This window comes from Melanerpes formicivorus, unplaced genomic scaffold (genome assembly GCF_026170545.1).
Source record: "Melanerpes formicivorus ecotype bairdi unplaced genomic scaffold, bMelFor1.0.p_v2 SCAF_134, whole genome shotgun sequence".
Classification (NCBI taxonomy): domain Eukaryota; kingdom Metazoa; phylum Chordata; class Aves; order Piciformes; family Picidae; genus Melanerpes; species Melanerpes formicivorus.
Genome location: NW_027142486.1, coordinates 85160 through 112634, shown reverse-complemented (window position 1 = coordinate 112634; position 27475 = coordinate 85160). Strand labels below are relative to the sequence as shown.

General features: G+C 54.8%; 2 protein-coding genes and 1 long non-coding RNA gene across 11 annotated transcripts; 2 read left to right on the top strand and 1 right to left on the bottom strand.

The window, feature by feature from the left end:
• The first annotated feature begins 3810 nt into the window (after positions 1 to 3810).
• Positions 3811 to 6358, top strand: LOC137456662 (uncharacterized). The gene is made up of 6 exons (XR_010991075.1): positions 3811 to 3838; positions 3923 to 4077; positions 5066 to 5104; positions 5230 to 5268; positions 5664 to 5738; positions 6215 to 6358. It is a non-coding gene; the product is annotated as an uncharacterized lncRNA (long non-coding RNA).
• A 5188-nt stretch (positions 6359 to 11546) lies between these two features.
• Positions 11547 to 12187, top strand: LOC137456695 (olfactory receptor 14J1-like). The gene has a single exon (XM_068168274.1). It carries the CDS (start codon positions 11562 to 11564, stop codon positions 12147 to 12149), a length of 588 nt encoding a protein of 195 aa, XP_068024375.1. The 5' UTR covers positions 11547 to 11561; the 3' UTR covers positions 12150 to 12187.
• Positions 12188 to 15526: 3339 nt separating this feature from the next.
• On the bottom strand, positions 15527 to 26964 carry LOC137456694 (E3 ubiquitin-protein ligase TRIM39-like). Of its 9 annotated transcripts, none has more exons than XM_068168264.1 (8): positions 26832 to 26964; positions 24723 to 24773; positions 23299 to 23365; positions 22074 to 22273; positions 21370 to 21486; positions 19789 to 19950; positions 17541 to 17567; positions 15527 to 16556 (listed from the first exon to the last, which is right to left on the bottom strand). In XM_068168264.1, exons 4-8 carry the CDS (start codon positions 22123 to 22125, stop codon positions 15997 to 15999), a joined length of 918 nt encoding a protein of 305 aa, XP_068024365.1. In that variant the 5' UTR covers positions 22126 to 22273; positions 23299 to 23365; positions 24723 to 24773; positions 26832 to 26964; the 3' UTR covers positions 15527 to 15996. The 9 variants fall into 9 exon arrangements, with proteins under 9 accessions (XP_068024365.1, XP_068024366.1, XP_068024367.1 ...); XM_068168265.1 differs by having other exon boundaries at positions 22074 to 22245; XM_068168266.1 differs by lacking the exon at positions 26832 to 26964 and adding an exon at positions 25104 to 25125.
• Between the last annotated feature and the right edge of the window lie 511 nt (positions 26965 to 27475).

Here is a 27475-nt window from a genome sequence, read left to right as displayed (position 1 = left end):
AAGAAGTGCATATCAAGGGAACTCCTACAACTTATATAAACTCGGAGAGCCTCGTTGGCATAGCTTCATTGGTTCCCTATGAGTGACCACACGTTGCACCGTTATAGATTATTGGTCCAACTCCTAATGACATGTGAGGTTGTTGATGCAGGTGCGTGTCCTGTTATTCCCACATAACTTTCTGTGTTTATAGCTACCAGTGTCCTGCTTTAGTTACATGCTGCAGGCACAGCACTGTTTTGCTACACTGCTAGCCACTTCTGCACTTATGCTGAGCATGGCCTACCACCATGTCAGGCTCTAGGCCTACACTGCCAGATCGCTCACACTGTTCGTCACTGGCATTTGGTCATAGGAGTTGTTCTTATCCTATACAAGATACTACTTGCATACACAGAAGCTAGCAAATTAAACCTAAGCTATATAGCAAAAGCAGGAGTTCTGTAGCGCAGCATGTCTAACAGACTGATGTAACCCATACAAGGCACAAAGCTTAAGCTGAACTAGTTACAATGTTCTAACAGAGCTGGCATAATACATGGTCAAAGATAACAGACGTTGTAAAGAAGAACTTAGATCTTAATAGTTATGATCTTTACATTTCACTCCTGACAGAGAAGACTTGATCATGCCTGAACACATTGCACACAGACATTAAGACACAAATCCTGTCTCACACTTCCCATCTGAGGGACGCTGGGAGCAATGAATGGAGGAGAAGCTATCTTGATCCTGCTGTTATTTCTGAGCTATCAAGTAATGGCCACCTGCTAGTGCTTGCCTCAGACAATCCCTTTTAGATGCAGCCAGCTCTTTACAGGGTGCACAGTGGTCTAACATCATCCTCCATGTGCCAGAGCCCAGCAGAGGGGAAAAAGTCAAATTTGTGTGCTGAAATAAAGACAGTTTAATAGGACAGAAAATGAAAGGGAGATGTAATAATGATGATGATGATGATGATGCAAATCTAATTAGAATGTTGTCTTAGTTTAAAGAGTGGACAGAGATCATTTTGCTCCCAATGGAAGTAAACCAAAGACACTCTTGTGGAATTGGAGATAAGTACAGAAACTGTATTCAGAAATAGACAGGAAAAATACAGAATGCATGAAAATGCACAAAACCCATCCTCCAAGCAGACTGAACCACAAACCCCAGCTGCTCCTTTTCTCCCCCACTCATTGTCTCCCTGGCCTAAGCAGGCCATAATTGCACAGGAGAAAATTAGTCAGGTGTCTGCAGGTCTGCCCTTCATGTTAGCAGGAGATAAGGACTCCCTCCAAAGAGCTGGGTTGGTCTCTTCTCCCGAGAAACCAGCACCAGAACAAGAGGACACAGTCTCAAGCTGCACCAGGGGAAGTTTAGGCTGGAGATGAGGAGAAAGTTCTTCATTGAGAGAATCATTTGTCATTGGAATGTGCTGCCCAGGGAGGTGGTGGAATCACTGTCTCTGGAGGTTTTCAAGAGGGGACTGCACATGGCACTTGGTGCCATGGTGACAGGTTGGACTCATTGACCTTTGAGGTCTTTCCTCTGCCCAGCTGGAGACAGGACCCTTTACTTATGGTCAGCATAGGCAGGGTTTGGGTTTTGAAACTGCAGAGCAGAATTCCTTCCTCCAGGAGGAAAGTAGGAGCAGCCCTTCTGCTCCACCCAACAGACCCTTCAGCAGCACTTTTCCTGGGTCCATGGCCTTTGGCTGTTGGTTTTTCTTGCACTTCCTATCCCCAAGGTTCCAGTCCCCAGGTAGGTTCACCATGCCACCTCCTCATGTCCTCCCTGGTCACACAGGGTGGCATGTGGTGCGTGCCAGCAGTGCCCTTTCCCTTGAGCAGAAAAAGCCTGAGCCTTAACTGCAGAGACACAGCTCAGTGTGAGAGAGGAAGGCATCCTCTTGGAAATGCTGGGACAAGGGCTGGGACACAGGCTTGTGGGGAGGAGGTGAGATTCTCTTGCAGTCCTGGGGGGAACTCCAGAACACCAATCAGCTCACAGCACAGTGTTGATAGGCTCAAGAATTCATCCCTGAGCCACTCAGCTCTGACAAAGAGCTCCCAGAGCAGGAGCTGTCACAGTGACCATCTGCCAGGTGACTGCCTGCTCTTGGGCAGCTTCCAAAGCAAACTCTCAAGTCTGTTGCCTTAGGCCTTTGCACAACTGCCCCACAGCAGAGCTCTTGTTTAGAGTCAGTGTCCTGTAAAGAGAGACCAATGGCCCTTCAAAATGCCCCAGGAGGTCAGTGCTGAAGGGGCTCTTTGTGCCACAGGCCCTGGGCACTCACAGCTGATCAGAGGTGCTGCAGGAACAAACATCCTTCCTCTTGCCAGGGCAGCTCTGGCCCCACAATTAGCTCCAAGTGGCTGCCTGGGCACAAGAGCCCTCTTCATTGTGACCCTGTGGATGGCCACACCCTGCTCAGGGACAGTGCTGGCCTGGGCCAAGGAAAAGGGCATTGAAAGGACACTCAAGGACACCCAAGGGCCTTGGGTGAGCTGTGGCCAAGTTCCAGCCAGGGACAGGGCTGGAGCCAGAGTCTTGTTGGGGCCAGAGTCACTGGGACCTACCATCCAGGGGCAGCTCTGCAGAGTGGGACCCAGGTTGTCTGGGAGGGCTCTGTGGCCCCAGGCATTGTCAGGGTGAGGGCCAGGGCAGAGGATATTCCCCTCTGGTCTCTGCTCTGGGGAAGCTGTGGCTGCAGACATGACCAGTTTGGGTCCTGGAGTGCAAGGGCAATGGGGTGGGCTGGAGCTGAGCACTGCAACCACCCCAGCACTTCCCCCAAATGAGCTCTCATCTCCCAGTGGTCAGCACCCCCCAGTGCTCCCCAGCAGTGCTTCCAGTCACTGAAGATCTCAGTGTCGAGGCTTTAAGCACTGAGGTATCTTAAACCATACCTTACAGGCCTCCTAGATAGGTCCCAGAGGGGGACCAAAAAGTGTAATCTCCTGTTGTTCCATGCCCATAAGCCCTGCATTTCTAGAAACACTGCCATTTCTCTTTGTTCTTCCATTTTTTGTACCTCTCTGCTCCCAGGAGGACAGGTGGAGCTTTATCTTGGGTTTGTGCAGGGGACTCAGGCTTGTTCAGCCTTGGCCAGGCTGCCACTTGGGGCCTGGAGTGGCCTGGCTTGGCCTGGAGCTGGCAAGCAGAATTTCTCTTGGGGGTGGGGAGGAGGGTGCATGTGAGGCCTGGGTGTTTGGCCTGGTTTGGAGGAAGGTGGTGTGAAGCTTTGGCTTAAGGAGCTTCTTGGAGAGCCATGGCTGAAGTGCATGATGGACTTTGTGCTGCTGTATGCAGTTGTGATTGATACTTCCACTGCCACTTCTTTCTTTCATAGCCAGCAGGGAGCATTGTCCTTTACTCCCCTGGGAAGGGCTGAAGAGCAGCTGTCTCGCTCCTCAATCCAAGACACTCAGCCACTCTGCTGTCCCTACTGCCCAGGCCACCAATTGTCCTCCCATCTCCCAGTGTTCCCAAGAAGAGGAGTCAGTCTCAGCCCCAAATTTCCCCAGGGGGCTGGAGAGGTGTCAGGGATGGCTCTTAGTGACCCTGGGTTTGAGTTTGGTGTCACCTCTGGAGCATTACTGGAGTGAAAGACTGGGCTGGGAGGTGAGGGAGTCTGGAAGGTGGCAGTGCAGGGAAAGGAGAGGCACTGGGAGATGGGGAGGGTCTGGCTTTTGGAGTCTTCATGTTGAAGCAGTGAGTGGTCACTGCTGTCAGCAGTACTCTATCCACCCCACCCCCCAGTGCCCCTGGAGGCCTGGGCTGTTTGATTTGCAGCTGCCCCATGCAGGAAGCTGGAGAGATGCCAAGGAAGGTGGATGGATCCGTGCCAGAGGTGAGGGTGACTCCGTGCCAGGCCTGGGATTGTTGCCAGGGCTGGTGCCACTGCCAAGCCTGCCTTTGCCCTGGGGGCTCTTAGGAGGAAGAAGGAGGAGTCCTGGGAGGGATAAATCTGCCCCTCACCTTCCCCAGCTTCACCCAGGACTTACCACACCACAGAGGAAAATGAAGGTGGCAGTGGTCGGCGTGGCTCTGCTCTTCACCATCCTGCTGTGCACCCCAGCAGATGCCAAGGTAAGACTCCAGTGCCACAGGGAGGGGCTCATGGGGATGGGTCATGGCTACACGACATGTGGAATGAAATTGGAGTGGTGAGGATGAAACCCCTTGATTTGGCCTCTCCCTTGCCCAAGCAAGAGGCTCCTCCAGGCTCCCCTGCCTCTCCTGGCAATGCAGCTCTCTCCCTCCCACAGCTCCATCTCTTCCCTCCACTTCCCCCACTAAGCAGCTTCTTGTGCACAAGGCCTGAGTTCCTCAGTGAATGCCTGGAGCTGTTCCCTCCCTGGGAAGGTCCAACACCAAAGCTGGGAAGGCTCCCACCAGTTTCTTCTCTTGGTGACCCCACACCCCTCCCTTCTGCAACTCCCCATCCCATGCTTTTGCTCCCCTCAAACATCTTCTGCCTGGGATCTCCTCCATGTCCTATCTAATGTCCCCAGATGCCCTCCCTTTGATCTCTCCCAATGCCTTTCTTTCCACCTTGTCCCTCAGCCCTTTGTCTTTCATCCTCTCCATTGCAGTGGTCACCCCAAATCCTCTTCCTGCCATAGCCATTCCCAAACACTCTCCCAGTCCCCTTGGTTTTGGCCTCTTTCTTCTGCCCCCACCAACCAGCTCTCTTGATGTCCCCATGCCCCCTCATCTTGAATCCTTTACCTATCAATTGCACCCCACACTGTCCTGCCCCTTCAACGCTCCAGCCCAGTCCATTGGGGTCCATTAATTCACCCCAGGGCTCTGTTGTTGGAAGCCTTTTCCTTAACCTCATCCTCTTTGGAGACCTGAATTCCCTACACTCTTCTTGTCTCCATCCCCAGCCCTGGACCCTGCATGGAGAGGCATCCCAGGGGAACTTGGAGGAATCAGGCTGAGGGGAGCAGAAGGCATTTTCCCCTTCAGACCAGAGGGAAGCCTTTGGCCTGCTGGGACTGAGGACACTTGTGCCCCACTCAGGGCCCCACTGAGGTTCCTTCCAGGTCACCTCTTTGCTCTTCCTCCCTAGGCACTGCTGGAAAGCATTGAGGAAAATTCTCAACTGGATGTAAGTAGTGAGGTGGACTTGGAGGGCATCCAGTCTGGGGAACGGGAGGGCATTTTGGCCCTCCCATCTCTTGCTGGGACTGGAGGTATCCCAGTGACCAGTGAGGTCTCCTGGTCTCTCTGCAGGTGAATGTAGCCAAACCTGAGCCATTGGAGAGTGTCGAGGTGGGTACCAAGAGTTCTGCTGGCCCCACCCCCTCCCTTCCCATGGCCACAACACTGCAGAGCATCCCAGGGTGCTCCAGCACACCCCAGTGCATCCCAGTGCAACTCCAGAGAATACCCCAGCACCCCAGTGCTTTCCAAGGGAGGACCTCTCCCCCAGAGCCCCCTTTGCATCCCCATCCATCCCAGTACAACCCAGTCCACCCCCGGCTGCCCCAGTACACAACCACACAGCCAGGTGGGCCCCTTCCCAGGACCCTCACTGCCTTCTGGGCACCACCATCCAAGCTCATCTGCTCCAGAAGCAATTTCCCCAAGGACTCCATTGCTTCCCCCCATCCTCCCAGCACACCCCAGTGCACCCAGACTTGTCCCTAACCTCCCTTTCTCCCCAGCTGCCTGCGGCTGATGTCCTGCTGGAGCGGGTGCGCCAGAAGCGCCTGGCTGTAGCTGCTAAAGCTGCTGTCTAGGTGAGCAGCACCAGGGCATTCCTAACCCCACAAAGAATCCTGGGCCCTGGGGCATCCCTGAGCCCTCTGGGGTGGGCAGACCTTAGGTGTGAGAAAAGGAAACAGAGGTCACTGTCCCTGATCCGTGCCCCAGGGGACACAGCACAGAGCTGGCTCTGTGCCTTTGCTTCAACTCACTAGGGCTCTACAGACCCAGAGGGTCGCTGTGCAGGCCAGGCAGAGGCTTTGGTGCCACACAGACCCCCACAGGCACAGTAAGAGCTGGGCAGGGCTCTGGGAGATTTAGGGACATCCCAGGGTAACGACACACTGGGCAAGGGGCTCTGGTGACATCTGGATCTCAGGAGAGCCAAATCCTGTCCAGGGTATATTGAGAGCTCCAATTCCTTCTCTTTCCCCAAGTCTCTGCCAAGAGACATAGTGGGGACAAGGTTCCTCTTATGTCCTAGCTGACCCTGGGAGTCTCTCTCTTTCAGGACTGGAACTGCTGGTGACACCTCTGTCCTGGCCCCCTTCAGAGGAAAGAGGAGATGATCATCCCTGGATGTCCCCACCTGATCCCCTGGGAGCCCTGGGCCATGTCCCTCTCATGATCAATAAACTCCCTCAGCAAAGCTACACTCTGTGTGTCCAGGACCATGTTGCCCCTCCTCTGCCATTACCCCAACACCTGCATCCTCTGGCAGCACCATGGTGAGGAGCAGACTGGCAGAGGGCAGGTCTGGGAGCCTGGATACCTGGGAGCCTTTGTCCAGAGAGGGTTCCCCTGGAGCATCCTGCCATGAGGCTGGGAGATGCAGGCAGTCACAATGCCAGGCCTTGGGCAGGTGGTGTTTGGGAGGGGTGAAACGCTCTGGTGTTTTGGGGTGAGGGCAGGTGAGGAGCATGGAGAGGCAGCTGGGACCCCTGGTTCCACTGCCCCACTCTGGCAGGGGTGGTGGTTCCCTGTCCCATGGGCTCAGCACCCCTGGGCTCACAGGAGATTTCAGAGCCCCATGCAGGGCCCAGAGGCCTTCCTGGCCCTCAGCCCACACTCTTCTCTGGGGTACCCCAACGCAGACCAGGAGGGCAGGCCATGGGCACAAGACACTGGTTGGATGCTCCTCTGTCCCCTGCCCTGTGTGGCCCAGCCTTGGGCACTTTGTGTCCATTCTCTGGGCTGTGCTTTGGTCTCTCCAGGCATGCACTGAGTTACCAGTGACTGTCACAGCAGCAATGTTTCCCTCACCCCATGGCATGTGGTGATCTCAAGAGCCTTTTCCAGCCTCAGTGGTTCCATGATTGCATCATTTCCTCTCTTCAGTGGGGGTGACTTCAGGGCAATATTTCCCTGGATGCAGAGGGAGACCTTAGCATCCCCAGGGCAGCCAAATACAAGAGGAATGGTGGGCAGCAGCTTCCTGTGGCTTATCCCTGGGCTGCAGGGCAGGGACTGGAGCTGTCATCTGGGGAACCAACAGAAAAAAGGGGAAACCACAACTGGGGCCTAACAGTACTTAAAGGGCTGATCAGAAAGCTGTGGAGGGATTCTGAGCAGGGCCTGGTGTGACAAGGCAGGGGCTGATGGTTTGAACGGAGGGAGATTCAGACTGGAAAGAAAGAAATGTTTGACACTGAGGGAGGTGAGAGCCTGGCCCAGGTTGCCCAGGGAGGTGGGAGATGCCCAATCCTGGAACCATTCCAGAGGAGATTGGAGGGGGGCTTTGAGCAGCCTGCTCTAGTTGCAGATGTTCCTGATCATTGCAAGCAGGTTGGTCTCTGTGATCTTTAAAGGTCTCTTCCAACCCAAAGCATTGTATGATTCTGGGATTCTTTGGGATTCTTGAGGACAAAACATGGAGAGGTGTCCTGGCTTGAGCTGGAATAGAGCCAACTCTGTTCAGGGATCTGACTGCTCAGCTCAGTCTCTGCTCAGTGCCAGCACTTTCTGAAGTTCAGAGCAGGTTTGCACGGTGGCTGCCTCTGGCAGGGAGAATGCTGATGTTCAGAGTGCCTGCCAAGGATTGGTGTGCAGGCCAAGGTCACTGCTCCATCTTGTGTTTCACCTTGGGGAAGCAGAGTACAAGGCTGCACTTGCAGGGAGGAATGGACAGGAGAGGTGACCCTGAACTGATCAACAAGGGATTCCACTCCATCTACATCACACTCAGTGTAAAGCTGAGGCACCACCAGCATGACGCCTCTTCCTCAGTGGCCAACACCCGAGGGGGACTCTGTTCTGCCTTCTGTCACAATCCATGAGTTCCTATTACAGTCTGAAGGGGGAACTTCAGCCTAGTCCCTGACTGCAAGGAGTGAAAGTAAAACAACTTTTTAGTACCCACTGGGCACAAAAGCAAAATAATGCTAAGGTCTACAGAAGTCATTCCTGTGACCCTGTGATCCTGGGATAGAGAGCAGTGTCACAGCAGATTGGTCACAGACTCCAATATGATAATTGAAGAGGTTCATGAGAGCATCTGAGGGCCCTTGTTCATGCCCCAAATAGCTGCTGTAAGCCAGCAAAAAACCAGAGCTGGGTCAATGAGCTCATTCTGACACAACTGACACAATAGGTCCCAGAGGACTGGAAGCTGGCCAACGTGGTGCCCATCCACAAGCAGGGCCGGTTGGATGAGCCAGGGAATTACAGGCCTGTCAGCCTGACCTCAGTGCCAGGCAAGATCATGGAACAGGCCATCCTGAGTGCAATCACACAGCACTTACAGGATGGCCAAGGGATCAGGCCCAGCCAGGATGGATTTAGGAAGGGCAGGTCCTGCCTGACCAACCTGATCTCCTTCTATGATCAGGTGACCCACCTGGTGGATGTGGGGAGGCCTGTGGATTTAGTCTATCTGGACCTCAGCAAGGCCTTTGACACTGTCCCCCATAGCAAACTCCTGGCCAAGCTGTCAGCCCATGGCTTGGACAGCAGCAGTCTGAGCTGGGTTAGGAACTGGCTGGATGGCCGAGCCCAGAGAGTGGTGGTGAATGGTGCCACATCCAGCTGGCAGCCAGTCAGTAGTGGTGTGCCCCAGGGATCAGTGCTGGGCCCTGTGCCCTTTAACATCTTTATTGATGAGCTGGATGAGGGCATTGAGTCCATCATCAGTAAATTTGCAGATGACACCAAGCTGGGGGCAGGAGTTGATCTGCTGGAGGGTGGAGAGGCTCTGCAGAGAGACCTCGACAGGCTGGACAGATGGGCAGAGTCCAAGGGCATGAGATTGAGCACATCCAAGTGCCAGGTTCTGCACATTGGCCACACCAACCCCATGCAGTGCTATAGGCTGGGGTCAGAGTGGCTGGAGAGCAGCCAGGTAGAGAGGGACCTGGGGATGCTGGTCGATGGTAGGCTGAACATGAGCCTGCAGTGTGCCCAGGCAGCCAAGAGGGACAATGGCATCCTGGCCTGCATCAGGAAGAGTGTGGCCAGCAGGAGCAGGGAGGTCATTCTGCCCCTGTACACTGCACTGGTTAGCCACACCTTGAGTACTGTGTCCAGTTCTGGGCCCCTCAGTTTAGGAAGGAGGTTGACTTGCTGGAAGGTGTCCAGAGAAGGGCAACAAAGTTGGTGAGGGGTTTGGAACACAGCCCTGTGAGGAGAGGCTGAGGGAGCTGGGGTTCCTTAGCCTGGAGAAGAGGAGACTCAGGGGTGACCTTATTGCTCTCTCCAACTACCTGAAGGGAGGTTGTAGACAGGCAGAGGTTGGTCTCTTCTCCCAGGCAGCCAGTACCAGAACAAGGGGACACAGTCTCAGGCTGCACCAGGGGAGGTTTAGGTTGGATGTTAGGAAGAAGTTCCATATAGAGAGAGTGATTGCCCATTGGAATGGGCTGCCTGGGGATGTGGTGGATTCGCTGTCATTGGAGGTTTTCAGAAGGAGACTTGATGGGGTGCTTGGTGCCATGGGTTAGCTGTTTGGGTGGTGTTGGATTGGTTGAAGGGGGACACGATGATCTTGGAGGTCTCTTCCAACCTGGTTTATTCTATATTCTATATTCTATATTCTATATTCTATATTCTATATTCTATATTCTACTTCCTCCTGATTACCCTGAGGATATTAAATTCACTGCTTCATGGTCACTGCAGCCAAGGATGTCTCTGAGCCTCACATTGGTTACCAGCCCTTCCCTGTTGGTGAGAACAAGGTCCAGCATAAATTGATAACCTCTGGGACCAGAGGACACTCAGAGGGAGGCTGAGCCAGCCCTTGGCCCTTGGCTTTCTCTTCCATGGAACAGGCAGGGGGGATGGAGAGATGTCAGTGAGGGAGATGAGAGATTGAGGTGAACATGGAGAGAGGACTGGGTGTCTTCAAAGGCAGAGGTGCAGCTATGGGACACCATAGGGCAGGCTGTGGTGGGGACCACTGAGGGCAGTGGCAAAGCTTAAAGCCCTCATCAGAGATGACCTCTTCATCACCATGGCTGTGGCCATTGTCTCTGCAACCAGAAGGTAGCTGAACTTCATTCACAAAGACCTCATTGCCTCCTTGCCCCACCCAGCACTGTCACACCATAGACCTGCTCCAGCCATTGCACATCCTCACATCCCACTGCCCCAGGAAGAGCCCTGAGCCATGTCTGAGGGGCAGGATCTCCCTTCCAAGGGGCAGGGGGCCAGGACTTGGCCCTTTGGCTTGATCAAGCCCATCCAGGTTTGCTCAGCATCAGAGCAACCCTGGCACCGTCTTGAGCTCCAGGTTGTTGCTCTTGCTTCTGCTTTTCTGCTCTAACAAGCCCCTGGGGAGGCTTTGTCAGTGATGGTCCTCAGTGGGACCCATTAGGGCTCCAGCAAAGTTGGCAGTTGGCATTTGGCTTCCTGAGAGGTTTCTTCAGCGTGCTCTCAGTCTCTGAGACTCATGGACTCGACACCAAGGCCACCAGAGGAGTCATTAAATGCCTGGGGCTGGTCCTCTGCTGCTGAGCTGAGCCAGGCTCCTGGGCTGGAGGGAGCTTCTGTCAAGCAGGCAGCACTGCAGAGAGAGAGCTCTGCCCAGGAGCTGCTCCTCTGCACAGGGCAGCAGGGCTGAGGGCACTGGCAGGACATCTCAAGGAGATGAGGAAGGCAGAGAGAGATGCAAGGTAGGCAGGACAGGTTGGGAGCTGAGAGCTCAAAGAGGAGAAAGCTTCCCAGCCCTGGGTGTGGTGAGTCTGTGGTGCAGGAGGATGGATTTGCAGTTTGTGGAGCTTGTAAAGCTGCCACATCCCACAGCCTCTGGGATCTCTCTCTTCTAGGGAGGGGCAGGAGATGATCCAGAGCAGAGCTTCCCATCTGCACCATCAGAGACACAGGACAGGACAGCTGCCTCCTGCTGGGATGACTGCAAGGCTGTGAAGCTTGGAGTGCACAAAGCTCCTGCAAAGAAGGAGAAGTAAATGTGAGAGGATTGTCTGGGAAATAGCCAAGGAGTTGTCTGAAGGAATTCTCTCCTAACCTGTGTGATGTCTTCTCCTCTTCCAACAGTCCTCCATGCTCAGAGACAGACCATGTCCAACAGCAGCTCCATCACCCACTTCCTCCTGCTGGCATTCATAGGCTCAGGGCACCTGCAGCTCCTGCACTTCTGGCTCTTCCTGGCCACCTACCTGGCTGCCCTGCTGGGTAACAGTCTCATCATCACCACCATAGCCTGGGACCACCACCTCCACACCCCCATGTACTTCTTCCTCCTCAACCTCACCCTCATTGACCTGGGCTACATCTCCACCACTGTCCCCAAATCCATGGCCAATTCCCTCTGGGACACCAGGGACATCTCCTATGCAGGATGTGCTGCTCAGGTCTTTTTTATTGCCTTTTTCATTTCAGGAGAGCTTTATCACCTCACCGTCATGGCCTACGATCGCTACGCTGCCATCTGCAGACCCCTGCACTATGAGACCCTCCTGGGCAGCAGAGTTTGTGTCCTCCTGGCAGCAGCTGCCTGGGCCTGTGGCTTTCTCACTGCTCTGCTGCACACAGCCAATACCTTTTCCCTGCCCCTCTGCCAGGGCAATGCTGTGGAGCAGTTCTTCTGTGAGATCCCCCAGATCCTCAAGCTCTGCTGCTCCACCTCCTACCTCAGGGAACTTGTGCTAATCGTGCTCAGTGCCTCTTTATTCTTTGTTTGCTTTGTGTTCATTGTGGTGTCCTATGTGCAGATCTTCAGGGCAGTGCTGAGGATCCCCTCTCAGCAGGGACGCCACAAAGCCTTTGCCACCTGCCTGCCTCACCTGGCTGTGGTCTCCCTATTTATCACCACTGGCTTCTTTGCCTACCTGAAGCCCCTTTCCATGTCCTCCACATCCCTGGATCTGGTGATGGCAGTTCTGTATTCGGTGGTGCCTCCAGCAGTGAACCCTCTCATTTACAGCCTGAGGAACCAGGAGATGAAAGCTGCCCTCAGCAAACTGATCCCTGGGTGTTTTCAGAAGCAATAAACTCATTGTCTTCTCCTGCAGATGCCTTTCTCCTTCTAATGCCTCTCAGGGCAGGCCCAGCCTGGCTTCTATACCTTTTGCTTCTGGTAGGGGATTTTGACTTGTGGGGATGCTGTCATCTCCTCTCTCTTTTCTTTCTCCCCCAGGGTTTGTGAAAGAGGAGCTGTGCTCCTTGTTTGTTTAAACAAAACCAAAGCCCTTTCAATAACAGTTTCCTGCCCCAAATCCTTCTTCCAAGACTTTGCTGGAACTTCAGGGACAGTTTCCCAAGTGCCCAAGAGAGTGTCTCATAGATGAAGGCAGCAGTGACCAGCTAAACCATGGGAGTGTGCAGGGGTGGGGCAGGCAGAACTGTTCTGCAGAGAGAGGCCTCCTGAGAGAGATGTGAAGGAGCAGCAGAGCAGGAGCAGGTCCAAAGCTGTTTGCTGGACCTGAGCCTGGGAGAGCTGCCACAGGTCAATCACCCTGGAGCAGTGGTACAGCTTGAAGGGGGAACTGCAGCCTAGGCCCTGACTGCAAGAACTGAAAGTAAAATAAATGACATTGGCTGTGAAAGGAAAAGAATGATGAGGTCTGTAGAATTAATTTGACTGCTAATGGGCACACAGAGCAGAGGCATCAACAGTTCTTTCTCTTTTCTCCTTCTCTCACTTCTGCTTGTAACTTCTCTCTCCCTGTGGTAGCTTCAGGCTGTGCCTAGACAATTTTCCACAGATCTTGAACAGAAAGTTGTAGAATGTAAATAAATTGCTGCTCTTTCTCTCATCCCTTTGTGTCGAGGGGCTTAGGGAGGGGGGCAGGGAAGGGGAAGCTATTACCTGCCCTGGTTTGTGTCCAGGGGGCTTCTTGTGGTGTTTCTAAATTGTAAATACCTGTAAATATTGTCAATATTGTATATTTTGTACATATTTGTTGCATTTCATTGTAGATTGTGGTTTTGCTTGCAAATCCAGCTTCATTTGCTCCCAGCTGAGCTGCTCTGGCAATTTCATGTTGGGGGGAATTTTCAACCCACCACACTCTCTCTCTCATGGCCTTGCCAGGGGATCTCTGTTTTGACTCCTGTGAGAAGGAGCAGGAAGGAGGAAGGGAGTAGGGGAGGAGGTGAACTGTGCCCTGGATCCATCCAGGGGGTTCTGAGAAGTTTCTGTGCTGTTTATAAATTGTATCTATCAAATATTGTGCATCTGTTGTGTATTTTGTACCTACTCATTGCATTTCACAGCTCTAGATTTTAGTTTGCTTGTAACTAGAGCTTCACTTCCTTCCATCCCAAACTGAGCTAGGTCTGGCTCAGTGTGTGTGTGTGTGTGAATTCTCTCAGATTAGTTGGGAGGTGAGATTTTCAACCTACCCCAACTAGCCCCTCACAGCCACCATTTCCAGCCCTGGCCTCTCACCTCAGCTTGCATAGGTTCTTTGGACATGGCCTCAGTAGCTCAGTGTAGCAGTTTGGGCTGGGTGCCCTCTGCTGTGTTCATACGAGGGGGTACTTCCTGTGTCCAAAAGGCCAGCCCTGTGGCTGGACACAGGAACCTAGGCATTTCATCCCATAATGAGATGGGGAAAGACTCTGAACATGCTGAGATGAGGAAGGAGTTCATGGGGCCAGCTCAGATGTGGCCACCTGAGGGAGCTCTCTGTGTGTGGCTGTGCTTTGCCTGAGCACATCCAGCGGTAAGTTGATGCCGAACCTGCCGGTCTGGACACGGAGAGCAGAAATGCAACCAACAGCCAGGTGTGAGGAGGTGACACTGGCACAGGGGGGCAAAGTGGCCCAGAGCTGCAGAGCCAGTGGCTCTTTATTGCCATGTAGATGAATGTTACAGATGCACTTTCCCACAGCCTGCCTCCTTCAGCCACTGATTTATCTCCATTTCAGCAGGTGCCCTTCTCCCCAGCTGCCTTTCCCTGCCCTTCAAAATGCAGCACTCTGCCAGTTTCTGCTCCCATCCTTTTCTCACACAGTTTGGAGGTGCAACATTGCTTATCACCTCCAGGGCCTCACAGACATGATGGCCACCTAAACATTTGGTTATCACTTCCCTTTTGGGTTCCCACATCTCCCCCTTCTTTGTTTCTTAATTCTGAGTCTATGGCATCCTGGTATCCAGTCCTGATTCCAATGCTCCTGGTCTCATTTACACATGATCAGACTCATAGCACAGGTTCAGGCTTAGGTTGGTTGACTTCCAGCTTTGTAGGCACAGCCATCACTGCAGTCAGCTTTCATTTGGCTGTCCTCATTGCAGGTAGGGGACTTCAGGTGCATGGGACTTGTGCCAACCACTAGCTGCTTGGCCTGTTCTGCCCTCCTGGATGGCTCTCTTGCCACACAGAGATTCATCCCTCATATCAAGGTCGGTATAGCTGTCTCCACCACTCAAGACCTCTTGGGTTGCAGCTTCTAGCCAAGGCCAATCCAGTCTTGCCCTTGACCATGGGAGGAGAGGATTGGTGGGTCCCAGCCCTTTCACCTGGTTGTTAACACAGAACCTCACCTGCCTCATCTGGTGACAAATGGCTATCAGGGCAAGGCAGAGGCAGATCCAGGTGAGCAGAAGAACCACATCAGGGTGTAGCAGGGGTTTTGAAGCTGCTGGTGGCTGTGGGCTTCCCAGGGGTGTTTTGCCTGACCATTCCTGCATGGTCAGCTGAGGTGCTGAGCATTGCATCTCCACAAGAAGCATTTCAGACCGTAGCAGTATCTGATGCTGCAGATTCTCTCCTCCTCACCCAGCACAAAGCTCTCCTTAAACTGAATAAGGGAGAGACTCAGACCATGTTTTGCCCTCATCTGCTATAACTTCTGGGAATGCCACAGGATCCTCATTTCTCTGTGCTTCCTTAAAACATGCACACCTCAGCCCCTGAGATGCCTCAGGCAGGGGAGGAGAGCTTGAGTAAAAAGCTCAGCCAGGCAGCTGAGCACAAGCAGCAGGGGGCCTGGAGGCCCTTGTTGATTCTCCACTGGTGTCTGCACTCTTTCCATCCCAACTCTGCTCCTCTGGAGAAGCTGTGGGAATTGTATCTGTCTGCTGTGTTATGATTATGATTAATGAGAAACTAAGAAGGCAAATATGCCTTATTAGGGCATATTGCAGTGGGGGGAGCAACTGATAGACTGACTTTAGGGAGTAGAACCTCAAGCAATGCTCAGCTGATAGAAGGAAATGGTTTAGCTCTTGTGGGCCATATACCCTGGGAACAAACTGCAGCGGTGTAGAGAGCAAAAAGCATTTAGCTGATTACCAATGACCTTTGTGACTGGGTGCTGGGTGCCAACTGATGCTCTGCTCCTCACAGGCTCAAGAGCGGTGTTCTGGCTGGCTCACCAAGCTGACACAGTGCATTAACTTAATGACCCCACACCAACATGACCACTAAGCAGTATCCTTTATTGCATCACACACAGCCTGCACTGGAGCTCTGCCAAAGGCTGGGAGCCCTGAGCAAGGCAACCACACTGCTCATGGAAGGCTGAACAAGACAGATGCATTACAAGGCTACAAACTTCTTGAAAGAGAGAAAGTCCTTTCACTGCCTGGTCTTGGATGCTTTCCAAACACCATGCAGTCCTGATCCTCTCTTTCCAGTTGTTTCTTCTCATTGGTCTGGGGCCAGTTTCACAGGTTCCAAGCCAGAGACTGCTTCCCTGTGTCTCTCTGCAGCTGCAATGCTATCTAAGCCCAAGGCATTACCATTACCTAGCTTAACTGAAACTACTTCTAGTTGTGCTTCAAAACCTATTTCCTATGCTACTGGAGAAGCTTTTTCTAACAGAAAGAAAACAGAAGAGGAAGCAAAACCATTAGGGAGTGTCCTTCCTTCAGCACAATGCACAGAACTAGTCATCATCAGCAGTATCCTGCACTATGCTTAGAGGCTCATCCTCAGGCGTTCCAGAAGCAAGACCTGTGGAGAAGAAAGGAAAAAACTTCTCTGCCTGGCTGCTGCCCCCAGCAATGGTAAAAGTGTGCAGAGCTCTTTTCTTATGGACATCATAAACCGACAGCTGCTTGGCTGAGACGTCCAGGAAGAGCCCAATCTTTTGTGGCCTCCCACCCACACTCAAACGGGACCATGGCTCCACGAAGGCCCAGCAGTCTCGCCCATCTACAAGCCCTATGGCCCAGAAGCCATTCTCAGGGGACAGAGTCAATGCCCCTTTGCGACTCACAGACTCCCGCGCAACACCCAAGGTCCAGCTTTTCCTCCTGCCAACATCCACTTGCCAGTAGTGCCTGCCCGAGGTGTATCCTTCCTTTGCCAGCACAAACAGGTGGCTGTCAAACCTCAGATCATTCCTGGGAACGTCCCTGAGGGCCCCAGTGTCTTTCACACTCTTCCCTGCCTCAGAGATCTCCAGTCTGGGGTGAGCTGTGTCCGCATCCAGGGTGACATCCCCTGCAACCATCAAGTCATGCCATCAGGAACAGTCAGCACAAACTCTGCATTCCTGAGACTTTCTCCTCTGTGTCCTCATCCACCTCTCCCTTGCTCTTCCTTCCCCCTCCATGCTTAGGTGCACCTGGCAGCCTCTTGCCTCAGGGGACCTCCAGCTTCTCTCCTCCCATCCCTTCCATGTCCTTCCCTCGGGCTGCTGACCAGGAATTGCTGGGGGGATGGCCTGAGGAGAAGGACCAGGAGCTGGCCATGCAGCTCCTCCTTGGCAACACCAGAACTACAATAGACTTTTACAGGCCTGAGGAGCTGCAATCAGAATGGCCAAAGGAAGTTGTGTGTGACAGAAAGGGAGGGGGAAGCTGGAGAGATCAGGGATCAGGCTGGCAGGCAGCTGAAACCCACCTGGCAATCACTGCAGACACTCAGTGGCCAGCAAGAGCTGCTAAAATACAGACCCAAAGAGTTCAATAACTGCTGAAAACTGGTGTGTGGGAGCAGACCCTGCTGGGAATGATGGTGGAGGACAGCCAAGTCTTGAGCCAGCTGGACACAAGTCTCATGGCTATGGAAATGCAGGACCAGCAGCTGGAATTTGGGTTGGGGTCATGGTGAAGTCCTTAGCAAAGCCTGAAGGAGATTTTCAATCTCATCTCAACTCAGATTTAAAGAGTAAGGAACTGAGCCTTCAGTGGAGCAAGAGCAGCTGCAGACACTTCTCCTGAGCCTTGAAAGAGGGCAAGGCCAGGAGTGGGAGGCAGGGCCTGAAGCAACCAATGCTGGTTGACCATCCCTCTTCCCCGCAGCTGGGAGGGCTCCTGTCAAGCTCAGGCAGGGGCTGTGGCAGCACACAACCAAGTCCAAAGCTCTCAAAGAATCCCTGCCCTGAGCATGTTCCTCAGCCAAGAGTTCTCTGAGCACTGGGAGTTGCCTGCCAGAGCTGCACTCCCAGCGAGTGCTCGGCTCCACCATCGCCCTGCTGCTTACCTTGGTAGCGCTGGATCCTGAAAAGCTCTGTGGGAAGAGAGGAAAGCAGCCATGAGTGGATTTGCCAAGGCTGGCTCCAGAGTGCTGAGACACAGCCCAGGCTGCTGAGCAGAAGCTTCTTGTTCTCCTCTAGTGCTGTGCTGCTCATGTGGCAGGGGAATAGCGAAGAGGACTGCAGCAGGACACCTTTAGCACAGATCAGGTGATGGAAAGCCCAAGCTACAGACTCCCTTTAGAGACAAGGGAGGCAAGAGGGACCTTGAGCACCTGCAGTGTCCACCTGAGCATGCAGGCATCTCACTTGCATGGGACACAAGAGCTGCTCCCCAAGAAATAGAGCCCTGTGCACTTGCATCACTTGTGAGGAGGTGCAAAGGACCTGCTTGTAGGTTCCTTTGATTGTCCTCCAGGATCATCAAGTCCAACCTATCAACACAGACCCTATGACTAGACCATGGCACCAAGGGCCACGTCCAATCTCCCCTTGAACGCCTCCAGGGACGGCGACTCCACCACCTCCCTGGGCAGCACATTCCAACGACAAATGACTCGCTCGGCGAAGAACTTCCTCCTCGCCTCGAGTCTAAACCTCCCCTGGCACAGCTTGAGACTGTGTCCCCTTGTTCTGGTGCTGGTTGCCTGGGAGAAGAGACCAACCCCTTCCTGGCTACAACCACCTTTCAGGTAGTTGTAGAGGGCAATGAGGTCACCCCTGAGCCTCCTCTTCTCCAGGCTAAACAATCCCAGCTCCCTCAGCCTCTCCTCATAGGGCTGTGTTCAAGGCCTCTCACCAGCATTGTTGCCCTTCTCTGGACATGTTCAAGTGTTTCGATGTCCTTCTTAAACTGAGAGGCCCAGAACTGGACACAGGACTCAAGGTGCGGCCTAACCAAAGCAGAGTACAGGGGCACTATGACCTCCCTGCTCCTGCTGGCCACACTATTCCTAATGCAGGCCAGGATGCCATTGGCTCTCTTGGCCACCTGGGCACACTGCTAGCTCATGTTCAGACAGCTGTCAATCAGCACCCCGAGGTCCCTCTCTGTTTGGGAGCTCTCCAGCCACTCCGACCCCAGCCTGTAGCTCTGCATGGGATTGCCGTAGCCAAAGTGCAGCCCCTGGCACTTGGACTTGTTGAATGCCATCCCATTGGACTCTGCCCATCTGTCCAGTCGGTCGAGGTCCCTCTGCAGAGCCTTTCTACCCTCTAACTGACCAACATCTGCCCCTAACTTGGTGTCATCTGCAAACTGGCTGATGACTGACTCAACCCCCTCATCCAGATCATCAATGAAGATGTTAAAGAGCACAGGGCCCAGCACTGGTCCCTGGGGGACGCCACTGGTGCCTGGCTGCCAGCTGGATGTGGCACCATTCACTACAACTCTCTGGGCCCGGCCCTCCAGCCAATTCCTAACCCAGCACAGAGTGTAGTGGTCCAAGCCATGAGCTGACAGCTTAGCCAGCAGTTTGCTGTGGGGGACAGTGTCAAAGGCCTTGCTGAGGTCCAGGTAGACCACATCCACAGGCCTCCCCACGTCCACCAGGTGGGTCACCTGATCATAGAAGGAGATCAGGTTGGAGAGGCAGGACCTGCCCTGCTTAAATCCATGTTGGCTGGACCTGAGCCCTTGGCCATCCTTCAGGTGTGCAGTTATTGCCCCCAGGATAATCTGCTCCATCACTTTCCCTGGCACTGAGGTCAGGCTGCCAGGCCTGGAGTTTCCAGGCTCCTCCATCCGACCTTTCTTATGGATGGGGACCACGTTGGCCAGTTTCAGTCACCTGGGACCTCTCCAGTGAGCCAGGACTGGAGGAAAATTATGGAGAGCAGCTTGGCAGCTCATCTGCCAGCTCTCTCAGCACCCTAGGATGGATCCCAGCAGGTCCCAAACAAATTCCTCATGGATTACCGGGGCACTACACTGCTCCCTGACCCCATAGGCCAGCTCCGGAGGCCACTCATCCTGAACTCCTGCCTTGCTGTTAAAACCTGTTTAGGTTGGACATCAGGAGGAAGTTCTGCACAGTGAGGGTTGTGAACTACTGGAAGGGGTTGCCCTGAGAGGTGGTGGGGGTCTCATCCCTTGAGATGGCTTCAAGGTCAAACTCAATGTGGCCCTGGGCAGCCTGATCCAGCTGGAGGTGTCCCTGCTCACTGCAGAGGGGTTGGACAAGAAGACCTTTGAGGGTCCCTTCCAGCCTGATGCTTTCTGCCTCCCTGACTCTCTGTGCTGATCCTGCTCACCTTGATTGTTCTGCAGCTCTGCTCTGAGGATCTGAAGGTCGTGGCAAGTGGCCTCCTGCACAGTCTGCACATTCTGCACAGCCTTCAGGAGAGTTTCCATCTGCTGAGAGAGCTGCTGGAGGGATCCCAGGGCCCCTGTGGTACTCAGCTCCACTTTCTTTCCTGGGAAGAAACAGCAGTGCCACCAGCACAATGGCCTTGCCTCCCCTGAGGGAAGCTCTTGTCCCACCAATGGCACAGGGCCTTTCCTCACAGAAGGGACCAACAAGATGCTGACCTCTTTCTCTGCCAAGGAAGACCCAGCCCCAGAAGATGCTGGAGGGTGACCAGTGCAGCTCCAGAGCTGCCTTCCCCAGGACAGGGACACTGCTCAGGGGACATGGAGTCAGCAGGACAGAGGCACACCAGGACTGAAGGGGCACTCCTGAGCCTCTGCAAGGGCTTACTCAAGGCCTAAGCCCAACCTTGCTCCTCCCTTTAAGCTCTCTCTCCCTCTGGGGCTTGCCCACTGCCATGGCCCTTTCCTCCATCCCATCTCCACCTCTCTGGCTCCTGGGCCACCTGGACTCCTGAAGGGTGAGACCTGGCAAGTCCCTTGCCCCACCTCTGAACTGCTTTGGATGCCCTGAGTGCTGGAGGGGTGGGCAAAGAGCACAGGCCCCAGGAGCCTTCCTGAAGGCTTGGCAAAAGCCTGCTGAGCAGGATGAAGGGCAGGAAGCAGCTCCACCCATCTCTCCAGCCAGCACCTTTGGGCTGCAGCAGAGAAGACCCTTGGTCAGGAGGCAGGGGAGTGAGGAAAGAGAGTCAGCAGCAGGACATGGAGATGGACAACCTCATCACACAGATCAGGTCATTGACAGCCCAAGCTACACACTGCTTCCAAAGACAAGGGAGAGAAGAGAGGCCTTGAGCACCTGCAGTGTCCACATAAGCATGCAGCTGGCCCTGGGACAGGGCACACAAGAACTACTCCAGCCCCCACTGCAGGAAGGAGCTGGAGGTGCTGGAAAGTGTCCAGAGAAGGGCCATGAGGAGGAGCAGAGGGCTGGAGCTGCTCTACTGTGAGGACAGACTGAGAGAGTTGGGGTTGTGCAGTCTGGAGAGGAGAAGGCTCCCAGGAGACCTTCTGAAGGGTGCTACAAGAAAGCTGGGGAGGGACTTTTGAGGGTGTCAGGGAGTGATAGGACTGGGGGGAATGGAACAAAAGTAGAAGAGGGGAGAGATTCAGATTGGATGTCGGGAAGAAGTGGTTCCCCATGAGGGTAGTGAGGCACTGGCACAGGTTGCCCAGGGAGGTGGTGGAAGCCTCATCCCTGGAGGTGTTTAAGGCCAGGCTGGAGGTGGCTGTGAGCAACCTGCTATGGTGTGAGGTGTCCCTGCCCATGGCAGGGGGTAGGAACTGGATGAGCCTTGAGGTCCCTTCCAGCCCTGACAGTTCTCTGATCTACTCCACAAGAAAGAGTTTTGTCCTTCTCCATCCCCTGTGAGGAGGTGCAGAGGATGTGCTCACAGCTCGGTTTGCCTGTGCCCAGCCTTTGCCAGCAGAGAGATGAAGGCCTGCTTGGTGGGGGCCCTGCTCACCTAGTTCCTCCTTGAGGCTCTGAAGGTCTCTCTGGGTGGATTCCTGCATGTCCTGCACAGCTTTCTGGAGAGTTTTCATTTGTTGGGAGAGCTTCCACAGCTCTGATGTGGTACTTGCTGTGAAGGAAACATTGTGCCACTGGGACACTGCTGGTACCTCCTTCAGGTACCTGGAGATCATCTATCTGCCATGAAGATGCCCAAGAGCTCTGATTGAAGGCCCCTGCTAAAGCATCTTTCCCAGGCCTCTCCTGTGGGTGATTTCTCTCTCCTCATTCCCCCTTAGAAATCTTCACCTCACAGGGATTCAATTGCACCTTGAAGGTGCCACCTGGGGAGGGTTCTCACTTGGCCCTCTGCCTGCTCAAAGTCTTCCCAGCAGAGCCCTGTGCTCAGGGGCATGGCCAGGCCCTGTTCCCATGGAACCTCATCTCCTCCTTTCTCAGCAGCAGCAAAGGAAGCCCACTGCTTCCCCACCACCCAAAGGCACAGCCAGAGAAGGAGCCCAGGCCATGCTCCTTGCCAGGTGTTCCTTGAGGGAAGAACACTGCCCTGCCAAGATGCCAGCTGGCCAGAGCAGGGGCAGGGCAACTCCTTGCCTTAGAACCTGGGGAGGATGGGACTGCAGAGCCCAGACTGTGCTGGGAAAAGCTCCCTGCCCAGGCAGCTCTGCACACTGGCAGCCTGGAGTCCCAGACACCTACCTGGATGGCCAACACGATCAAGGAATAGCTTGAAGTCGTTGTGATTGGCCATTCCTGGAGTGGGGAGTTGGCTTCATCTGAGTGTGGTGGGCCCTCAGGCATGGGAAGCCTCCAGAACTCCTTGCTCAGAAGGCTTTTGTTCCTAGGTGCTGTTGGTCACTCCTGGCACTCACTGAAAGAGAAACTGTGTGAAGGGTTTCCTGCAAAAGAGTTTAGAGTAATTAGTGTCCTCCTCTTCCCATGGGATGGGAGAGGAGCTCACAGAGTCCCACCTTGTCCAGCTGTTTGCAGCTGGGCAGGAGGCTCCAGAGATCTTCAAGCCCAGTCCCCATGCCAGAGCAGGACCATAGAATCCAGCACAGGAACACAGCCAGATGGGGCTGGAAAGTCTCCAGAGGAGACTCCACAACCTCTCTGGGCAGCCTGCTCCAGGGCTCTGTGACCCTCACAGTGAAGAAGTTCCTCCTCATGTTGAGATGGAACCTCCTGTGCTGGAGTTTACATCCATTGCCCCTTGTCCTACCCCAGGGTGCAACTGGGCAGAGCCTGTCCCTGTCCCCTCCTTCCTGACCCCCAGCCCTCAGCTATTGAGAGACATGGATCAGATCCCTCTCAGGCTTCTGCCCTCTCTAGACTAAACAGCCCCAGGGCTCTCAGCCCCTCCTCACCAGGCTGTGCTCCATTCCCTCCTGGTAGCCTCCCTTGGACTCTCTCCAGCAGATCTCTGTCCCTCCTGAGCTGGGGAGCCCAGAACTGGATGCAATACTCCAGGTGAGGTCGCAGCAGGGCAGAGCAGAGGGGCAGGGAGAACCTCCCTGGATCTGCTGGACACACTCCTAATGCACCCCAGGACCCCCTTGGCCTTCTTGGCCACCAGGGCACATTGCTGTCCCATGCAGAACTTGCTGCCCACCAGCACTCCCAGGTCCTTCTCCACAGGGCTGCTCCCCAGCAGATCCCCTCCCAACCTGCCCTGCTGCACTTGATTCTTCCTTCCCAGCTGCAGGACATGTCCTTGTTGAGCCTCATTAGGTTCCTCTCTGTCCAGCTCTCTGAATGGCCTCACAGCCCTCAGGTGCAGCAGGCCCCTCCCTCTGACCAAATTCCTCCCACCCCAATGGCCTTGGCTTCAGCTGTGCTCTGGAAGGGAACCTGCAGGTGATTTGCTTTCAGTGACTCCTTTGCCTTTCCACCCCTGCCCAAAGAGAACAAACCCAGTTCTTACCAAACATCTCCTTGCTCCTCCTGCCTTCCTGTGCCTTTCCTCAGGGCTCAAAGAGTGGCCAAAACCTCTAGAGAACAGAAGGCAGAGTTGGTGACACCTTCTGATGGACTCCCAGCAGGTCCCTGTCCCATCTCAGGTGCAGGGGAGCCCTCTGGGAATCCTCACTCCATGCCCATCCTTCTCCTTGCTCACAATCAGCCCTGTGTGCTTGTGCAGAGCACAGGAGAAGCTGCTTCAGCCCAGCTGCTTCCCCCCTCCGAGGCACAGGAAGGGCAGCACTGGCTACATGCACAGCTCTGAGACCAACTCCAAGCCTGGAGGGGACCCTGGCAAAGCTCCAGAGTAAGGACAGGGGTGGAATGGCCTTGGCTGGCTGCCAAAGGCACACCAAGCTGCTCCCTCCCTCCTCAACTGCACAGGGGGAGAAATAGGAGGGCAAAGCTGCTGGGTGGCCACCAGGAGTGGGAGATCTCCAGGCAGTGGCCATCGTGGGCACTACAGACTCAGCCTGGGGAAGACCACTTGAATTTGGTGACCATTTCAAAGCAAGCAGCTTGGGGAGAAGCCAAAGCCACACTCAACCCAGGTGCCCCCAGCCTCCCCCTCAGCTTCACCTCCCTCCTTCCCAACCCTTTTACTTTGTCACCCTCTGCTGTGCTTTAAGCTTCCCTGCAGCCCAGAAGCCCAAATGGAACAGACTTGGATTTGCCTCCCAGGAGGACAAAAGCAAATTAGGCAGGAGAAAAGAGAGGTACAAGTCAGGAAAGGAGCAGCCTGGAATCCCTTTGGAAGTCAAAAGCAAAGCTTAACAAAACAGAGAGAAAGGATCTGAGTAAAAGGGAAGTGACAAAGGGGTAAGCAAAAAGGGTAAATGAGAAAAGCCACCACAACAGCAGGCCCAGCTGGCACAGAAGTCTCTGGATGTAAGTGTGGATTGTCCCTGGCTGCAGCTCTTAGGAGAGTGGCTGCAGCAGGAGGCAGCACTCACCATGGGGCAGCTGCAGGAGCAGAGAGGAGTCTCAGGCAGGAAGAAGAGGCAGAAGCAGGCAGATGGCTCCCCTTAAACAGGCTGTGGGCAGGAAGGGGGAGTGGAAGAGACCTTGACCCGGGGACCCCTCCCCCTGGGAGTCTCTCTGCCCACCTGGGTCAGGTTTCTTTGTCCACCTGGGGCAAAATCCTTCCCAGCTGCTCCAGGGATGGCTGGGACCTGACACACCCTGGCCCTTGTCTTTTCCTCCCTGGGCCCTGCAGGGAACAGCCCTGCTGCTAGTGCCTCCAGTTCCTTGCTGCCTGCCCCTGAGGGGACCTGGGGGATGAGCAGGGCCTGCTGGCCCCTGTGTGCAGGGCTTGCAGGAAAGCAAGAGAGTGCTGCTCTTGCAGCCCCACAGCAGCACAGCCTTCAGGGCAGGAGGAGAGACACTTACCTGCCTGAGCTACCCAAGGGGAACAGTGACACAGGACAGCTGAAATTCCACCTGCAGAAGGGAAGGAAAAGGCACAGAAGACTGAGGCACTGGAGTTGAAATTCAGCCTTCCTCTGCCCCCAGGCCCTGCCTCCCCTTCGGGGCAAGGTGTTGGTACTGGAGGCAACCAGGTGCCAAGGGAGCTATGATGCTCCAGAAGCCAAGCAGACCCTCACCAGATGCCCACTGCCCAGCACCAGAATGGAGCTCATGGCAGGAGAAAAGCTTCACCCTGCCTGCTGTCAGGGAGGACAAACTCCTTCCCTGCAGCCTAGGGATCAGAGATGACCTTTGCTCAGCTGCTGAAGGGCTCAGCTTTGAACAGGGACAGCAGACACTGACCTGTCAAAGATGAGCTGAGGAGGAGGCTCTGGCTGACACTCAGCAATGGTTTGTCTGCAAGGCCCAGGCTTGGGGCTCAGCTGCCTTTGGGGGTTGTGGCCATTGGAAGGGGAACTTTAGCCCAGGCCCTGTCTGCACAGACTGAAAGTCAAATAAATGACCACTGGATGCCAAAGGGAAAGAATGACAAAGGCTACACCATTCACTGGCTGCTGATGGGGCCAGGGAGGAGAGGCAGGAGCAGTTCTGGCTCTCTTCTTCTGTCCCTTCTGCTTGCAGCTTCTCTCTCTCTCTCATGGCCTTTACAGGGGATATCTGAAGGGAGGATGTCCCTGGGCCTGGAGGATGTCCCTGCCACTGGAGGGAGGATGTCCCTGCCACTGGAGGGAGGATGTCCCTGGCATTGGAGGAAGGATGCCCCTGGGCCTGGAGGATGTCCCTGGCACTGCAGGGAGGATGGCCCTGGGATTTCAGAGACTGTTTAGTTCTCTAAACCACCATGGAATGGAAGTGATTCTGCCTCTGGAGCAGGTAATTTCTGGAGCTGCTCTGGGATTGGCTCCAGGCCTTGCCTCTTAGTGTCACTGCTCACAGCTGCTCCTTCCTGGCCATGCTGTGCCAGGAGCATTCCCAGCTGCCCTGCAGATGTTCTGCTGTGGGAGGGGCTTGGGAAGCTGGGAAATGGAGCCAGGAGAAGGGAATGCTCTGCATGAAAGGAGGAAGCAAGCAAGGAGGAGGGAAGGTACTGCCCTTGCTGGAGAAGGACCAGGCTGGGGACCCAGAGACCAGCTTGACATGGAGCAGTACAGAGGTTGCACCCTGCCTCTCCCCAGTGCTGCCAGTAGCACCCCATTGCTCCCAGTGCTGCCCCAGTGCCGCCCCCAGCTGCTCCCAGTAGCACCCCAGTGTTCCCAGTTCTCTCCCAGTGATCCCAGTGCAGCCACAGAGGCTCTCCCCATTGCACCCCAGCGCTCCCAGTGCCGCACCAGTGCCACTCCCTGGCTCCCCCTAGTGGCCCCAGCGATGCCTCTGTGCCAATTCTTTGCTGTTCCCAGTGCTGCCAGTGCCACTCTGGTTCTCCCCAGTGCTGCCAGTAGTATCCCAGTGCCACCCCATGGCTCTCCCCAGTGCCACCCCCTTGCCACTTCCTCATTCCCACCCTAACCACACACCCCCCCAGCGTGCTCCCAGGGCTGAAGCAGTTCCATTCCCTGGCTCCTCCCAGTGCTCCCAGGGCTAGCCCAGTGCTCTCACCTGGGACCTCCCTGACTCCATCCAAAATTCAGGAGTGTTTGGGCTCAAACCCAGTAATTTAGGAACATTTTGGGCTCAAACCCAGCGACTAAGGAACATTTTGGGGCTCCAAACCACTAATTTTCAGATGTTTGGATCTCAAAACCACCAATTCTGGGAACTGTTGTGCAACACTTCCCCCCCTGCCCCCCCTTCCCCCCTCCCTGCCCTGCCCTGCTTAACTGGGAAAATTTTGGGCTCAAAAATTCCCATTTCAGGAGTTTTGGGGTCAGAAACCTCTGTTTAGAGACCTTGGGGGTGGGGTGGGGAGAGGCACAAAACCTGGGGGGATTTTTGGTCTCAGAAGTTAGTTAGGGACTCAAACCCAGTTCAGTCCTGCTTGAACCGGCAAAGGCACCAGCTCAGTCCCAGTTAGCCCAGTTCAGTCCCCCTCCACCCCAGTCTGATCCCAGTTTGTCCCCTGGTGCCACTCACCCCAGGGCCACCAGCTGGGGATGGGCCTCGGGCTGTCCCCACTGCTTCTTCCCAGTCCAGCTGCAGTTTATCCCCAGTCAGGGACCAGTTTGCCCAGTCCCAGCTCTTCCCCTCCTCCCAGCTTCCCCTTTTTGAGCACGGGGGAAAGTGAAAGTGAAAGGGATGGGGGGAGGGGAGAGCAAGTCTGGACACGGCCCAGGAAACAGACTGGGAGCACTGGGAGTGGTGCTGGGGTGGAGCTGGGAGCGCAGGAGGGACACAAGGGGCAAGACTGGGAGCACTGGGATGGAACTGGGAGCACTGGGGGGACACAAGGAGTGATACTGGGAGCGCTGGGGTGGCACTGGGAGTGCTGGGGGGATGCTGAAGCAGTACTGGGAGCCGGGGGGCAGCACTCAGAGCAGTGGCTGGAGCCACACTATGGAACTGGGAGAACTGGGACGAGTGAGGGAACTGCTCTGGAGCACTGGGAGCTGCTAGAAAGCCAAACTGGAAGCAACAGAGTGTACTGGGAGTACTGGTGGTGTACTGGGAGCACTGGGGCTGTAGCAGTAGCACTGGGGCTGCACTGGGGGCACTGGGGATGCACTGGGGGCACTGGGGATGCACTGGGAGCAGTGGGAGTGATCCTGGCATGTACTGGG